We start from the raw sequence: 15,552 nt of genomic DNA, 5'->3' as shown, positions 1-15,552 counted from the left end.
AGAATATTTTGTGACTTCAACCTTTTTAAATTTATTCAGACTTTTTTGTGGCCTACCTTATGGTCTGTCCTGGAGAATCTTGAATGTGAGCTTTGAGAAGAATCTGTATTTTGCTGTTAGTGTGTGGAGTGGTCCTCCTATGAACCTGCCGTAGGAGGTTGAACTATTTCTACATACTACAGCTGGAGCTGGTGTTTTGAATTGAAAATATGATCCAGACAATCTCCCACTTAAACTTAATTCTCAAGATAAAGTTCCATCTCTATTATATAGTTTATAAGACCCTTCATGAACTTGTTCCTGCCCACCTGTCTGGAATCAGATCTCCTCTTTGCTTTTAAATTTTTTTATTGTAGTAAAATATAAATAACATAGAATTTAGCATTTTAACCATTTTTTGGTGTACAATTCAGTAGCATTAAGTACATTTACATTGTTGTGCAGTCCCCTCTTTTCGATACTCTTGTCTCCATCCATCTGAACTATTCTTAGTGCTCATACATTCATTCAACAAAAAGCTGCTGAATGTCTGCTAGGTTCCAGGCACTGTTTGAGTACATCAGGGAACAGAGTAGACAGAAGTTCCTAGCCCCACGAAACTTACGTCTATTAGGGGAGACAAAAATATAAAGTACAATATACAGTATGTTAGACAGTCAATCATACTAAGAAGAAAAACAAAGCAAGGAAGGGAGATAGGAAGTGTGTGTGTGTGTGTGTGTTAAAATTTTAGAAACAATAATCAGGGAAGATCTCACTGTGGAGACATTTAAATAAAGACCAGAAGGAAGGAGGGAAGTCATTTGTATATTTTGGGGAAAAGCATTCTGGACGAGGGAAGAGCAAGTGCAAAGGTCCTGAGGCAGGATCATACCAGACATATTCAGTGACTATTGAGGAGGTCAGTTTGGCTAGTGGAATCAGACCATGTAGGACTTTTGAGAAGCTTTTCACCATTCTCAACTGAAAATATGATCCAGAAAATTTCCTTCTTAAATTTAAAATTTTTTTCATCTAAGTGCAATAGGTAGCCATTGGAAAGTTTTGAACACGGAAGTAACAAGATATGGTCTACATTTTAAAGATCACTTTGGCTGCTCTATTGAAAATATACTGTAGGCAGGCAAAGTATGGGAGAGAGAAACAATTAGGAGGCTATTGCAATACTCCAGGTGATAGATAGTTGACTTGACAAGCTTGGTAGCAGTGGAGATAATGAGAAATAGATTCTGACAGATTGGCGGTGGGTACGATGAAAGAGAAACCGAAGAGTCAGGGTGACAACAAAGTTTTTGGCTTAAGGACCTGGAAGAATGGAATTTTTATTTCCTGAGCTAGCAAGGATTATGGAGTATTTTGGGAGGAGAAGATATTGGAAGCTCGGTTTGGGGCTTGTTAAGTTTGCTATGTCTAGTTCAAATCCAAATGGAGATGTGGAATAAGGAAGTGTATATATAGTATTCTGGGGTCCAGGAGAAAGGGGGTTGGAGTTATAATTTGGGAGCTATCGGTGTATAACTTTGTTCACTGTTGTTGTGGGAGTGGAGTCATTTAATAAACGTACATTATTGAACTGAGCGCCTGCCTGGCGTGAGGCAAGACGCACAGCTTTCAGCCTTGGGTAGCTGACAGGAAAGGGTGTCATTTATTGAGACGGGAAACACAAGAAGAGGTGCAATTCTGGGAGGAGGTGACTGGATCCGTGTTGGATGTGTTGCAATTGCGGTGTCTGTGGAAGTGTCCAGGAAAGAGTTGGTTTTATGGGGGCTGGAGCTCAGGGGACAGGTCTGGGCTGGAGACATGGCATGTAGCTGGCAACTGAAGTTGTAGGAGTGGTTGAGATAGGCCAGGGGTAGCGTGAGTCTCTCGGCGGCCAAGAACAGGGATGACACAATTTCCCACATCTATTTTTTCCTATTTCCCTTAAGCGCCTGCCGTCATCACACAAAACGCCCTAAATCGACGGCTACCAAAGATTACTTTTTATTCCCCACAGCTCCTCCCTTCTCCGCGAGATTGCGGATAGAGGGAGGGGCTCAAACCCCCACCCCTGCCGGGGCGGGCCTCCTGGGGCGGTGACGTCACCAAGGAGGCGGGGTACGTGGCGACCACGCCCCTGGCGCCTGGAGGCTGTGCCAAGCGCTCAACCCCGAGCCGCACCCCACCCCTCTCCAGGGCGCTTCCTTCCTCCGGCCAGCAGGCATCAGGCCATCTCGAGCAAGCCGCGCTCGGCCAGCAAGCCCTGGGTACGATTGTAGACGTCCTCGAGGGTGCCCGCTGCCCGAACCAGCGCGGCCCGCGCCTCCGCCTCTCTGGCCCCCGGACACGCCAGCTCGAGCAAGCGGCCGCGACCCGGGAAGGCGAGGAATGCAAGGTGGGCGGCCTGACGGACGAGCCAGGGGTGGTGCGGGGCCAGGGCCGTGCCGTAGGCGTCGCTGCACTGAGCGCCAGCATCCGGGCCTCCGAGCATCCCGGTCGCCACCCGGTGGAGGCAGAGCTGGGACCAGCGTAGCGCACGGTGCAGCAAGAGCATCTTTAGTGAGCCCGGTGACCCGGCGAAGGGTTGTGGGGCGATCCCAGGCCGCTCCCACGCTACCATGGTCGTCAGCGACGTGTAGTGCGTGGCCTCTGGGCCGTGCACCAGAGCCTCGAGGGCTGTCACTTTGGCGGAGGCCTCGCTTGTGGCGAAGGCGAAGATGGAGCCGAAGGGAATTAGGAACCTGTGTGTGTGATGGTGGGAAAGGGTAGCAAGGTTTGAGAGCGCGCGATGGAGCCACAAAGAGGCGGGGACGGGATGTCAGCGGGGAGAGAGGCCACTCACCTGACGAGCTCCCTCCATCCTGCCAGGTACTGCGACAACTCCACATCCCCTTCGTCGTTCAGACTGGCGCGGAACAGCCTCATCATGCGGCCCAGCATCCCCTGGGGGCCCAGACACTGAGGCTCTTCCCGTTCCAGGGCCTCCAAGGGTCCCGACTGTTGGCCGACCTGGGGGTTAGATAGGAGGGGAAGGGAGTGGGGGCGGAACCCCTAGCTTGCTGGGTTTGCCAAGCAGCCCAGTTGGGCTCTGAAGAAATTATTGCTGAGATCTAGCTGGTGTCCTTCTTGCTGTACTCTCAGCTTCTGGCAGGAGAGGGGAGAGGAGGAGGAGGGCCTGCCCTTCACCAGCTCCTCAGCTTGGTCCACCTCCCCCCTGCTCAGGGTCCCACCTGGAGCTCTCAGTCCCAGCTGTGCCCTGAGCATACCTGGAAAGCCGGCAGTCCCTCAGCAATGCAGGAGTGGGCCCCAGACCCGCAGCCTGAGAGGGCACCTGGAGGAGGCGAGACAGAGTGGTGAGGGCTTGAGGAGAGACTTTAGGTCTCAAGGGCCTGGATTCCCCGGTTCCTCCCAGAGCAGGTGAGGGAAGGGGCTACTCACGAAGGCTCCGAGCCCAGAGAAAAACAAGCAGCAGTGCGAAGAGAGCAAGAGGAATTGCACTGCGCAAGCAGCGCCGTGGGACCTCCCGCCACGGCAGTGAGACCCCCATGGCTGCTGCAGGGACCACTGCCCTCTCCCCAGCCCCTAGCCAGGCCTTGTCCTCCTCCAGAAGAGAAGCCGCGGTGCCTGACGTGCAAAGGGTTAATAATTAACCTACTAAGTCCCCCTCCTCTGTGCCCTTTGCCCCAGAGGGCAGCCTCTGAGGAGTTAGGGACTGGATGAGCAGGATTTGGGAGCAGTGACACATCTCTGCATTTCCCTTCCCTGTAAGGCCAGGTTGTAGTAAGAGGCAGCCTGGGTATTGTGAAGAGAGGTTGAGGTCAGAACCGGCTCCCCCTCTGAGCAATAGTGGGCCCTAAGTTGACTCTGGGCTTGAGTTCCTTCCACTGTAAATTGAGGATAATAATAGGTTCTTTTTCCAATAAAGAGATTTAAAAAAAAAAGGTTCTTTTGCTGGCCTCATGAGAGGATTAAATGATATCGTATGTGCAAACACTGTAAATGGAAAAACTTACCACAATTGCTCCATAAATCTTACCTTTTAAGTTCAAGCATGGGGCACCTGGGATCCAGAGAACACCCACTCCTAAATTCTCTGTCCTATCCCCAGGGGACTTTATCTTGATCTGTATGCCTGACCTCTCAATTATATACTTTAGGCTGTCTCCTTTTACATTTTTGTAGTTTAATTTTTTTAAATCTCTAGATTGATTCCTCAGTCATTCATCAGACCCAGCTTTATTAACTACCTCCACATGCCAGGCCCTGTACTAGGCCCGAAGAAGACAAATGTGCCTTCCCAGAACTCAAGGTACATTGGAGATTTTATCATCTGTCTCCCCCACTGAAATGTGAGCTCTGATGAGCACAGGGGCCTTTTCTTGGTGGCTGCTCTATTTGCAGCATTTAGAATATTGCCCGGGCCGAAACACATAATTTATAAATAAGTATATATTGAATAAACAACGGAATGTGTGTGAGAGGCAGGCAAATCAGGGGTGGTACTCCCCGAATCAAATTTGAACTTTTTTTTGTTTGTTTTAAATTAGGAGGCCCCCTGGTGGTCATAGGGGGAAAACATTCAGAGAAAGCCTACAGGAAGCAATGGAAAAAATAGCATCTCCTGTTCTCAGTTTCTTGTCCATAAACGTTTTAGAATTGTTCCTGTCTCTGTACATTTTCTTTTGAGGGGGAGGGGTGTTCCAGATTCTCAAGGAGTCGGGGCCCTAATCACTCACAAGATGCTTCCCAGCTCTCAGAGTTCATGAATTCTTGCCCTGTCTCACTCTGATACTCCCTCACATCCTGGAGGTCCCTGGGTTCCCTGTCCCGCGGGATTCTGGAACCATCACTTCCATTTCTAGGCTTGGGTTCCCCATTTCCCAGTGTTGGAATGTTTCCTGGCTTGCTGACTGTGACCCTAAGCAAGTCGCTTGCCATTTCACAGCCCCAGTTCCCTCATCGGCAGAATAGGAATGCTAATTCTCACCTCCTAAAATTGTGTGGATTAAATAAAGCGTGCCCGCAAAACGCTAACGACGATTCGTGGCCTGTAGTTTGTAAACGTCCGGTAGGTTGGTGGTTATTTAAACCGGCAGGTTCTTGCTGCCCCTCCTCCTCTGGCGCTGGGAGCGTCGGTCTCCCTGGGCTGAGAAACGAGTTTGTAGGCTTCCGGAGCGGATTAGTTTTGAGTGTCACTTAATCCAGGTGGCCCTTCCGCAATCGGAGCCCTCTTAGGGCAAAGGTGGTATATCCCTGCATAAAGGGCCCGGGCTCACAGAGGCTGCGGGATGGAGCGGAGCGCTGGAGCCAAGCTGCTTCTGCTGCTGTGGGCGACGTGCTTCGGGAGCACAAGAGCAGATGGGCCGAGCGGCTACACATCGGTCATCGAGGTGACCAACGGGGGCCCCTGGGGCGACTGGGCCTGGCCCGAGATGTGTCCTGACGGATTCTTCGCCAGCGGGTTCTCGCTCAAGGTAAAGGCTCAGGCCTAGGTCTCGGAGGGGACCCCAGAGCCGAGGATGGCAGCCTTATGCCTCGTCCTCTGCCGCTCAGGTGGAGCCCCCCAAAGGCATTCCTGGCGACGACACGGCTCTGAACGGGATCCGGCTGCACTGCGCGCGCGGAAATGCGGCGCTCAACACGCACGTGGTGGAGTCCCAGTCTGGAAGGTGGGGAGCAGGGGCCTTGGATCCCCTAGGGTCGGGGTATGCCCCTTACCCTCCGTTACACACCCCCCCGCTCCCGACAGGCAGGTGCCTCCAGAGCCGTGGGGAGGTTTAGACCTGGGAAGCGGGTGGGAGACTCCTCCCTCCGCACCTTGGTGGAGGTCAGGTGACCGCAGCACCTGGCTGGGAAGCCCCGCGGCCTGGGTCCGGCTGGAGGTGGGTAGGGGGCGCCCGCGGAGCCAGGGCGTCTCTGCTTCCCTCGCAGGTGGGGCGCGTGGAGTGAGCCGCTGTGGTGCCCGGGCGGCGGCTTCCTGGTGGCTTTCGCGCTTCGCGTGGAGGCACCCGTGACCCCCGGCGACAACACGGCTGCGAACAACGTGCGCTTCCGCTGTTCCGACGGAACGGAGCTGCAGGGGCCCGGCTTGTCCTGGGGAGACTTTGGAGACTGGAGTGAGCCTTGCCCTAAAGGCACGTGCGGCTTGCAGACCAAGGTCGAGCAGCCTAGAGGCCTCCGCGATGACACCGCCCTTAACGACGCGCGCTTTTTCTGCTGCCGCAGTTGACACCATCGCCGCCCTCTCCCAGCCCCAAGCCCAGTCCCACCTCCGCTATTAAAGCTTCTCTGTCTTGGCTATGCTCTCGCTTGTTTTAGGGGGGGAAACTGCATCGCCCTATGTTCCTGCTAACCTAGCACTGGGCCAGGCCCCATTAGGGTGTGGTCTCAGGAGCCCATGGCAAGCTACTGAAAGTTGCCGACCCATAGTTCCGAAAAAATGCACTTAAAAAACACAGTTTTGCATACCAGTTAAGGAAGTCCTTGCCTTTCTGAGAGCCTCTGCAGACACATATCGTCCCCATTAAAAGCCCAGGTTGTTTACTTTCTGAACCACCAGTGACGCCAGATTAAGAAACTTCTACCAAATTAGGAGGTGACAACGCTATATTGTCTTAAGGGTTCATTTTCTAGAACTTTGGAGGCTCACGTGTCTTCTCCATAGCTTTCCTCCCATGCCCCCAAACCGTGGCTTCTCTGTGTTCTGAGTCCCACTGCCATTCTTTGTCCTTGCTGCCCTCTCTGCCTGGAATCCCCCAAATGTCCAGATGGTTAGCCCATCCACCAGATTTCAGTTCCAATTTCCCTTTCTTCGACTTTATCTTATTTAAAAAGTCCATCCATCAGTCAATATCTATCCCATTACCTCCGTGTTTTTAAAAAGTGTTTATCACCAATTAAAATAATCTATTGCCTCTTTTAAAGACTGCCCATCTTCTACCCCTGGAATGTTAAATTCTTTAAGAGCACAGAACTTGCCTGTCTTGTTGACACAGCTCACCAATAACTCAAAAAATATTTATTAAGAAAACAACAAGCAGGATGCAAGGGTCCCAAGCCACGGTGTATCTGGAGGCCTTCAGACACGCCTATTATAGGGCACAATCTGTGACTCGGAAGAGAGCTCTAAATAGTTTATTCCAGGGCGGGGGCGGGCCAGGCGGATGTCCAGGAGCGACGGACCAGGTCGGTGGAGCCTCAATGAGGGTCACCCTGCGGAAAAGATAAAGTGAGGACGCAGCCAGGGAGCAAATACGTTTCCTCAACAGCGCCATCCCACACCGTCCCACCTCCTTCTTCCTGCAATCGCCACAGAAGACACCAATGGACGCGTTCACCAGCTGCACCGCGCACAGCAAAATCTCCAGGCACGAGGCGGCCACCAGCAGCGAGAAGAGCGTCACGTTCCAGGAGACCACACCGGGTGGCTCCAAGCACGAGCTCCATTGAGTTCGGTTGAGCAGGTAGGCGCCTCTGCGGGCAGGGGGCAGGGGGCAGGGTCACGTGGGAGGAGGTCAGGCGGAGCGCCCCCCCGCCCCCCACTTGGGGCGCCCCGCCCCGCGCAGGCGCCGAGAGGGATATGCAGAGTGCTCGTCTGGCCCACGTGGAGGAAGCTGTCTCGAAGGCGAGTTCCGCCTAGGTTTCCCGGTCCACTTGGGAAAGGCAGGCGCGCAGTAGCAGAGAATGGGGGCGGGGGCGCGAACGCAGGCTGAGCCTTACGCGGTCTCTTGGAAGTGGTAATCCCAGGAACCGTTCATTAAGCATTGTGGTCCAATTCGGAGTCCGGCTCCAGATACCGAGAGGCAGTAGATGGCACCAAGCATCCCGAACGCCGAGCAGAAGACCGAGCGCAGCATCTGGATGCAGAGAGAGAGGAGACGTAAGCTGGGCCGTCCCCTCCCCACTCGTGGACAAACCTCGCCTGAGCTCCGCACCGGCCCCCTTCCCCCCACCCCGCCCCTTGTTACCGAGCTCTTTCTTCTCCAGTCTCGTTAAAAATACATTTCCCATCAAACCCCAGGGCTTGGAGTTCCACTAATCTTAAGAGCCAGTGGTCGTGGAGGTTCATGGGGGTTGTAGTCCCCTCTGGTCAGGCCCTCTGAAGCCTCAGATTTGCAGGTGCGAGGGAGGAGTGAGATGGAGCCCAGGACTCTGCAGAGGAGCTCGCGAAACTGGGAATTCTCTAGAGGGGCCAGTGGCTTTAGGTGTGGTTCTTCGAAGACCGGTTCAAAGACCGATGCTGAATCCTGTCCTAATTTGGATCTTACCCTGCAGCGATTTCCACAGCAGCCTGCACCACAACAGCCTTTGCCCCCTGCCCGGACGGCGGAAATTCCTGGACACAGTACCTATGGGAGGAGAGTCGATGTGATAGCGAGTCCCCAGGGCCCCAACTTACCTCCTCCTGGAAGCTCCCTGTGATGCCTTTAGCCCTTTGGACTGTCGGGAGACCTTATCTCTACTTCTCCTAGAGCACTGTGGGGCTCTGCTTTAAATTTATCTATGTTTATGTGCCTACTTACCTCTGTCCAGATTGTAGTCTCCAGGAGGGTAGAGCCCAGTATCATTATATCCCCCATAAATCTAGGCATATGGTTGGTGCCCAACTGAATGGGAGTCAGGCAGCCTGGATTTAATGCCAACCTTGTGCTCATTTCACACTCCATGAATTGATTTGTCTCTCTGGGTCTCAGTTTTGTCCTCTGTAAAATGGGTCTGCATACCTCCCAGGGCTGTTCTCAGGGTTTAATGAAATAACAGGTTGATTTGCTGTCAAGACTGTCTCAGAGTAAATGGTCAAGAACTATAAAGTCCCTCAGCAGCAGGAAGGAATAGTGGTGTTGGAATGTCTGGCAAGCTGGGATTATGGTGGAGGGTGGAAGAGCATGTAAGTGAAGGCTCTGATACAGCCCTGATCTTCTTTGTCTGTCTTTCTCCTGTGGGCATCCTCAGAGAGCCCACCGCCTCCCAGGGCATTAGCTGCTCCCTCTGACAATTGTTGTCTCCTAAATTGATGCCTCCGAATTCAAATCTAACTGCCTGAAGGGCATGTTCATTTGAATGTCTTGGTTTTAGCTCAAGTTCACCCAGCCTCATACTAACCTCACAATTTATTCCCCCCAATTCATCTCCCTTTGGCTTTCTTGTCTCCATCACCAGAAATATCCTCCAGGTCACTTAGGTCTGAAAACTTGATTCCTTCCCACCCAGCGAGACCTCAAGTCCTCGGGGCTTTCCCTTCAGTGGCTCTTGAATCTGTCAGTTTGTTCTTCTTCGCCGCAGTCAGTCCCTTATCACCTCCCATGAGAAGGATGTGCTCAGCCTCCCTACTAGATTTCCATATCTCTTGCCCTGTGTCAACCCACACTCTATCCTACATTGCTACTACCAGATTAAACTTAGCTTTCAACTGGTCTTTTCCCTGATCCAATCCTTTAGGGTCTCCTCAAAGAGTAGCCCATCTAGACTGAACTCTGTGAAGGTGTTTGAGGCACCTCGCTTTGGCTCCAGCCTTAACGTTGTTGCACCAGACCAGGTTTTTTGCCTGTCTTCCAGCTCTGGAATCCCGAAGCTGTCTGGATCTTTGCCTCCCTGTCTGCCTTGTCTAGCACACACCAACAAGGCAGCATTTTGGTCTTCTCCAAGGGAGGGGCTGAGAGTTTTAGTTCCATTATATCATCCACAGCAACCTTACAGAAACACCTGAAGAGTTAAACGAACTTTCCACCAGATACTCTTTCCTCTTCCAGGTCTTATGGCAAGTCTAGGGCCAGTGCTGGTCCCCATGCTTAGCCTCTCTGGTTATATCACTTACTCGGAAGCTCCAGGATCCAGAGACACCGGGAGATCGGATTTGACTTTCGGATTTACCAATTTCGAATGACCTTCCTGTTTTCGATTTGTACTTTTCTTGTCAGTGTTTGTTTTTGTCTCACTCTCTGCTATCCCCTCATCTCATTGAAAAGAGAAAGGTAATTGAAAAGGCAGGAGGAAGCACTGAGTTAATAGCTCAAGTCTGTTTACTTTTCTCTATCTCCACGGCCACTGGCCTTGTCCAAGCCACTGTCATTTCCCCTGGACAACTGCAGTGACCTCAGTCTGGTCTTTCTGCATTCACTGCTCTTCTCCTACCGTCTGTTCTCCATCCAGCAGCCAGCCATATCCAGCAGGATACGGAGCAACTAGAACTGTCAGACTTTGCTGATGGGAAGACAACTGGTATAAACACTTCGAACAACTCTTTGGTAGTATCTGTCAGCCCCGAACATTTGCATACCTTAAGAATCAGCAGTTTTACTCCTAGGTATACATCCAGCAGAAATGCAAAAATACTTTCACTGAAGACAATTACAGGAATGTTTATAGAGCATTATTTGGAATAAACCAAATAATGGTTGGGAACTATCCAAATGTCCATCAACAGTGGAATATTTAAATAAATTGTGGTACTGTTTACACAAGGGAAGGCCTGGGAAATAATAAACTACAGCGCTGTGTAATAATATGGACGAGACTTAAAAATGTAATGTTGACCTCAAGAAGCCAGAACAGACATGTCCACTCGGTATGATTCCATTTATATAAAGTGCTAAACATATATGGTGCGGTAGAAGTCAGGATAGTGGGGCCCTTGTCGGTGTGGGGTCAGGCCTGGTGGGAGGCATGTCTGAGACTCTTGTAATGACCCACATCTTATCTGAGTGCCCAGAACATGGGTGTGTTCCCTTTATAAAAATTCACTGAGCTGTATATGAAGGATCTGGGCTTGTCTATATGACTTTTTTAAAAGGTAAAAAGTCCTTCAGTAGTTTTCTGTGCACTTATAATGAAATTCAAATTCCTCACTGTGCCTCTCAAGGGTGTAGATGAACTGGCCTCTGTCCTCCTCTGATCTCACCTCATCAAACCTCAGCTGTACTGGCCGCCTGTCTGGTCCTCAGATGTGCGGGCCTGTTCCTGCCTTAGGCTTTGTAATCACCCGTCTGCCATGCTGATTCTTTTTGTCTTTTGGGTCTCAGTTCAGAAGTCACCTCATCAAGGTCTTCCTTGAAAATGCTATAAAAAATGGCCCTTCACCCTGCCTCAGGAGCTCTTTATGACAGCATCCTGCTTTGCTTTCTTCATGGTCCCTACTTTATCTCGTCTATTTTCTTTGTTCATTCACTCTTAATCCGGTGGCTATTAAGTGCAAGGTACTGGCCTAGGCTCCTGGCACACAGCAGCCAGCAAAACAGGCAGCCCTTCTTCCTGTGGGGTGTATGCTTTTGCTTCCTTGACACTGTGTGTCTCCCCAGCAGGAACACCAGCTTCGGGGAGAGCAGGGCCCTCGCCTGTGTCCCTGTGGTGTAGCATTAACCATGTGAATACTCTGGACAAAGCCTTCTCGAGGGTGGCTCAGAGCATGGAGGCAGGAGGGCAGCTGGGAACGAGCATGTTGTGGGCAGCATCCTGGGGGGTCTCCCCAGAAGCAGGCTGGTAAGATTGTGGGGAGGTTGGTGGTGGCTTGGGCTGGAGAAGGGGTGTGATGTGACAGCGAGTGAGTGGGTAGGGCTGGGAAGCGTGTGACGTCTCAGAGAGGGTTGAGGTCAGAGGTGTGGAGTGGAGTCCAACTGCCATAAATCCATGTGGGAGGGGGAGTAGGAGAAAGGACCCAGATGGGTAAGAGGGGATTGTTGGGTAAAGGAGAAGAGCTATTACAGACATGTGGCCAGTGAAAGAGACAAAGGTGAGGCATCCCCTGGAGAATTTCAGCGGTCAGTCATCCCAAGAAGTGGGGAACTCTGCAGGGTAGATCTTTTGTCTTCATGCCATAAAGATGTTAAACTCTCCTGACCTTCCAAAAAGTTCCCCTAGGGACTTCCCTGGTGGTCCAGCGGTTAGGACTCCGAGCTTCCACTGCAGGGGGCGTGGGTTCAATGCCTCGTCAGGGGAACTAAGATCCAGCAAGCCCCACGGTGCACAAACAAACCAAAAAGTTCCTCTAAGTGGGGAGGGGGTGGCGAATGGGGCTTAGGAAGTCCAGGAAATCTGTGTGTCCACTTCCCCCGCTTCTGACAGATCCTGGTCTCCAGGATACTTCTCCACCATGCTGACCCAGGTTCTGAGTTTATCCTTAGTGCCCAGTGCACAGTGGGCATCCAGAAACGTGGGTGGAGAGTGAAGGGACGTGGAGGTGGGGGAGGTATCGCTGAGCTGATAGGTAGAATGACTGATTTGTGACATTGCTTCCTGGCTCCAGATGCTGTCACTGTAAACCACACCCCCCCACACCAACCCCATTGTTATCTTAACCTGATAACCTCCCATGGGACCAGCTGTTCCTTCTGCTTCAACCCTTGTAGTGAGGTGTTCCCAGCATCTGCTCAGCCGTGGGGACGGACATACTCCCTACCCAGGAGGGAACAGTTTAGAGCAGCGAGGCTCCTTCCTTCTCGTTCCCCTCAGACATTCAGCTCAGGACCCTGGGGCTGAGAACCTTCCCTACTGGTTACTCAGCATTTGTGGGCAGGCTGGGCGGGCTCCAGGTCCCCACCAAGCCACCGCCATCCCTTCCCCGGCAGCAATCCTTTTCCCTCACTCTCTCTCCCCTCCTGTTCAGGACCCCGGAGAGTGGCGTCCAGCCCCTTGGCCTGTGCGCCCCGGCCAGCCCTCTCACCATCAGGCCTCCGCCGACGAAGCCAGCCATAAGCCAGACTTGCAGGCTGATGTGGTCCTTGGTCCAGGTGGTCTTCCCATTGGGAACCAGCAGGAGGGCGTTGGCCACGATGCAGACCAGGGAGAGGAGGATGAGGGAGAGCCCCACAAAGCGGGCACACTTTCCCGTGCACATGGTGAGGCTCTTGGAAAGGACAGGCAGCGAGGGAAAGTGAGCCCAGGGTTCCTAGATCCAGAGGAGAAAACAAGCCCGGAACAAAGGTCGGGTGGAGGTGTGGCGAAGCTGGCAGTAGCTGATGATAAGGGACAGAGGCTGCAGAGCTGGCGCCGCAGCAGGGACGCAGGCAAAGGGGAGGATGTGGTGGTGGAGGTGGGGGAGCTCAACACAGAGGAAGTTGCCTGGGTCAATGTGTTCTTCCTCTTTTTCTGCACACACCTCTCCACAGACCCTCAGTCGACTCCTTACCTGCTTTGTGACTTAGCCAAGCCCCTTAATGTTTTTAAGTGCCAATTGCCTTATCTGTATAAAGGGTATAGTGATGCCCCTGGGCTCGCAGGCTGGTGGTGAGGATTAAATGGGTTAGGGAGTTCCTTGGCAGTCCAGGGGTTAGGACCCAGCACTCTCACTGCCAGAGGCCCTGGTTTGATCCCTGGTTGGGGAACTAAGATCCTGCGAGCCACGTGGTGTGGCCAAAAAAAAAAAGAGGGGTCAAGGTGAGGGTGAGAAACATTTTGTAACTGAGGACACACTGAGCCAATGTACGGTGGCTTCGTTGTTTCTATTAGTCCCATAGGGAGGGTTCCTCCTGGAAAGAAACTAGTAAGATGGTGGTGGAGATTCATTGACCTTTTGTTTCTTCTTGTTAATATCTGTTTAAAAAAAATAATTAATTCTTGGCTGTGTTGGGTCTTCATTGCTGCTTGTGGGCTTTCTTTAGTTGTGGTGAGCTACTCTTCTTTGTGATGCGCGGGGCTTTTTGCAGTGGCTCTCTTGTTGCTGAGGACGGGCTCTAGGCGCTCGGGCTTCAGTAGTTGTGGCTCAGAGGCTCAGTAGCTGTGATGCACGGGCCTAGTTGCTCCGAGGCATGTGGGATCTTCCCAGACTAGAGATCGAACCTGTGTCCCCTGCATTGGCAGGTGGATTCTTAACCACTGCACCACCAGGGAAGTCCTGAGAAACAGAACTCTTGAGAAATACTTACTGTAGGATTTGGAAGGAACTTTCAGGAAGGGTTTCACTAGAAGTAGGAACAGAGTTCTTTAAGGAACAAAAGGGTGAGATGAAAAGGCACCAGTGCCTATTTGGGGGAGAAGGAGAATTGCATGGAAACAAAAAAATACACAAAACCAACGTCCACGTGAGAAGCACTAAAAAACAGGACTGAAAGTGGGACAAAGTGGGTGAGGGATACAGAGGGACAAACTTGAGCAAGATACACGGGAAAAGGACCAAAAGGTTAGAAAAAAGGACCAGCAATGAAAACAGTGCAACGGAAGATAAGAGGGACAGCGGAGACGAGACGGAAGGTAAGGAAACCAGCTGCTCCCAAAGATAAGAACAGCTGGTGGGAGTGATGTCACAGGTGACAAATCTGTGTTCGGAGAAGGCTTCCCCGGGGCGTGGCTCCACTTGAGTTAGTGAGCTGGAGGGCATACTGTATCCCAGGTGAAGTATTAAAAGTGAACTGAGGGACTTCCTAGGTGGCACAGTGGTAAAGAATCCACCTGCCAATGCAGGGGACACGGGTTCGAGCCCTGCTCTGGGAAGATTCCACATGCCACAGAGCAACTGAGCCCGTGTGCCACAACTATTGAGCCCATGTGCCACAACTATTGAAGCCCACGTGCCTAGGGCCTGTGCTCCACAACAAGAGAAGCCACTACAATGAGGAGCCTGCGCACCACAACAAAGAGTAGCCCCCGCTCTCAGCAACTATAGAAAGCCCGTGTGCAGCAACAAAGACCCAATGCAGCCAATAAATATATAAAATAAATAAATTTATTAAAAAAAAAAGTGAACTGAGGACTTCCCTGGTGGTGCAGTGGTTAAGAATCTGCCTGCTAATGCAGGGGACATGGGTTCTATCCCTGGTCTGGGAAGATCCCACATGCCACAGAGCAACTAAGCCTGAGCATCACAACTACTGAAGCCCGAGAGCCTAGAGTCTGTGCTTCGCCGCAAGAGAAGCCACCACAACGAGAAGCCCATGCACTGCAAGGAAGAGTAGCCCCCACTCACTGCAACTAGAGAAAGCCCACGTGCAGCAAGAAAGACCCAATGCAGCCAATTAATTAATTAATTAATTTAAAAAAAGTGAATTGAACCCAGATCCATCCTAAGTATGTGAATTAAAGGATACATCTCAGCATGGTTTTTTTTTTTAATTGGAATATAATTGCTTTACAATGTTGTGCCAGTTTCTGCTGCACAAAGAAGTGGATCTGCTATACACACACACACTCAGCAAAGTTAAGAGACCTCCTAGAAAGGAACAAAAGTCAGTCAGACCTGAGACTTCTCTGTAACACTAAATGCCCAAAAGACAAAGGAGCAACATCTGTAGTCATGATACAGGCTATGAGTCAATTATTGTATGTGTATGCAAGTTTCTTTTTGAGTGTGAAGGGTAACAGAATTGCATTTCTGAGAATGTTTGGGTTTGGAAATACCACTGTGTTTTCTTCTCCTTTTTTTTTTTTTTTAAAAGATATTTTAACTCACCACGAGATGAAATGAAATAAAAACTCCAAAATGGGGAAATCTTGGTATAACTGTAAATAATTTTTATAAACCCAGTTACACCACTGAATATGTTTCCAAAAAATCCTTTTAAAGAGAAAATATATAGTGTAAATTCTAAAAATGATATTAACAATAGTAAAGATATCAATCATTTATTGCTTGCCATGACCAGGGTC

General features: G+C 51.1%; 3 protein-coding genes across 4 annotated transcripts; 1 reads left to right on the top strand and 2 right to left on the bottom strand.

Moving 5' to 3' along the window:
- Nucleotides 1-612: 612 nt before the first annotated feature.
- Nucleotides 613-3,744, bottom strand: GLTPD2 (glycolipid transfer protein domain containing 2). Its single transcript, XM_057716451.1, is given in 4 exon segments — nt 613-2,720; nt 2,822-2,988; nt 3,246-3,316; nt 3,319-3,744. Coding segments are annotated over 4 exon segments (963 nt in total). The 5' UTR covers nt 3,527-3,744; the 3' UTR covers nt 613-2,203.
- VMO1 (vitelline membrane outer layer 1 homolog) lies at nt 2,693-6,275 on the top strand. Of its 2 annotated transcripts, none has more exons than XM_057716448.1 (4): nt 2,693-2,847; nt 5,243-5,453; nt 5,533-5,648; nt 5,911-6,275. In XM_057716448.1, exons 1-4 carry the CDS (start codon nt 2,768-2,770, stop codon nt 6,206-6,208), a joined length of 705 nt encoding a protein of 234 aa, XP_057572431.1. In that variant the 5' UTR covers nt 2,693-2,767; the 3' UTR covers nt 6,209-6,275. The 2 variants fall into 2 exon arrangements, with proteins under 2 accessions (XP_057572431.1, XP_057572433.1); XM_057716450.1 differs by having other exon boundaries at nt 5,222-5,453.
- Nucleotides 6,276-7,097: 822 nt separating this feature from the next.
- Nucleotides 7,098-12,989, bottom strand: TM4SF5 (transmembrane 4 L six family member 5). The gene is made up of 5 exons (XM_057715319.1): nt 12,635-12,989; nt 8,247-8,327; nt 7,699-7,835; nt 7,269-7,452; nt 7,098-7,191 (listed from the first exon to the last, which is right to left on the bottom strand). The coding sequence occupies exons 1-5, from the start codon at nt 12,806-12,808 to the stop codon at nt 7,177-7,179; spliced, it is 591 nt and encodes a 196-aa protein (XP_057571302.1). The 5' UTR covers nt 12,809-12,989; the 3' UTR covers nt 7,098-7,176.
- Nucleotides 12,990-15,552: the final 2,563 nt, after the last annotated feature.

This window comes from Hippopotamus amphibius, chromosome 17 (genome assembly GCF_030028045.1).
Source record: "Hippopotamus amphibius kiboko isolate mHipAmp2 chromosome 17, mHipAmp2.hap2, whole genome shotgun sequence".
Taxonomy (NCBI): domain Eukaryota; kingdom Metazoa; phylum Chordata; class Mammalia; order Artiodactyla; family Hippopotamidae; genus Hippopotamus; species Hippopotamus amphibius.
This window is presented reverse-complemented; position numbering and strand designations above follow the sequence as displayed.

Excerpts from the sequence above, each read along its gene's own strand:
- VMO1 (XM_057716448.1), top strand. The coding sequence starts at position 2,768 with ATGGAGCCACAAAGAGGCGGGGACGGGATGTCAGCGGGGAGAGAGGCC. Across the intron at positions 5,454-5,532 it reads CCAGCGGGTTCTCGCTCAAG|GTGGAGCCCCCCAAAGGCAT; the intron begins GTAAAGGCTCAG and ends TCTGCCGCTCAG. Across the intron at positions 5,649-5,910 it reads GTGGAGTCCCAGTCTGGAAG|GTGGGGCGCGTGGAGTGAGC; the intron begins GTGGGGAGCAGG and ends CTTCCCTCGCAG.
- TM4SF5 (XM_057715319.1), bottom strand. The coding sequence starts at position 12,808 with ATGTGCACGGGAAAGTGTGCCCGCTTTGTGGGGCTCTCCCTCATCCTC. Across the intron at positions 8,328-12,634 it reads TCGTCGGCGGAGGCCTGATG|GTACTGTGTCCAGGAATTTC; the intron begins GTGAGAGGGCTG and ends CTCCTCCCATAG. Across the intron at positions 7,836-8,246 it reads GCTGTGGAAATCGCTGCAGG|ATGCTGCGCTCGGTCTTCTG; the intron begins GTAAGATCCAAA and ends CTCTGCATCCAG.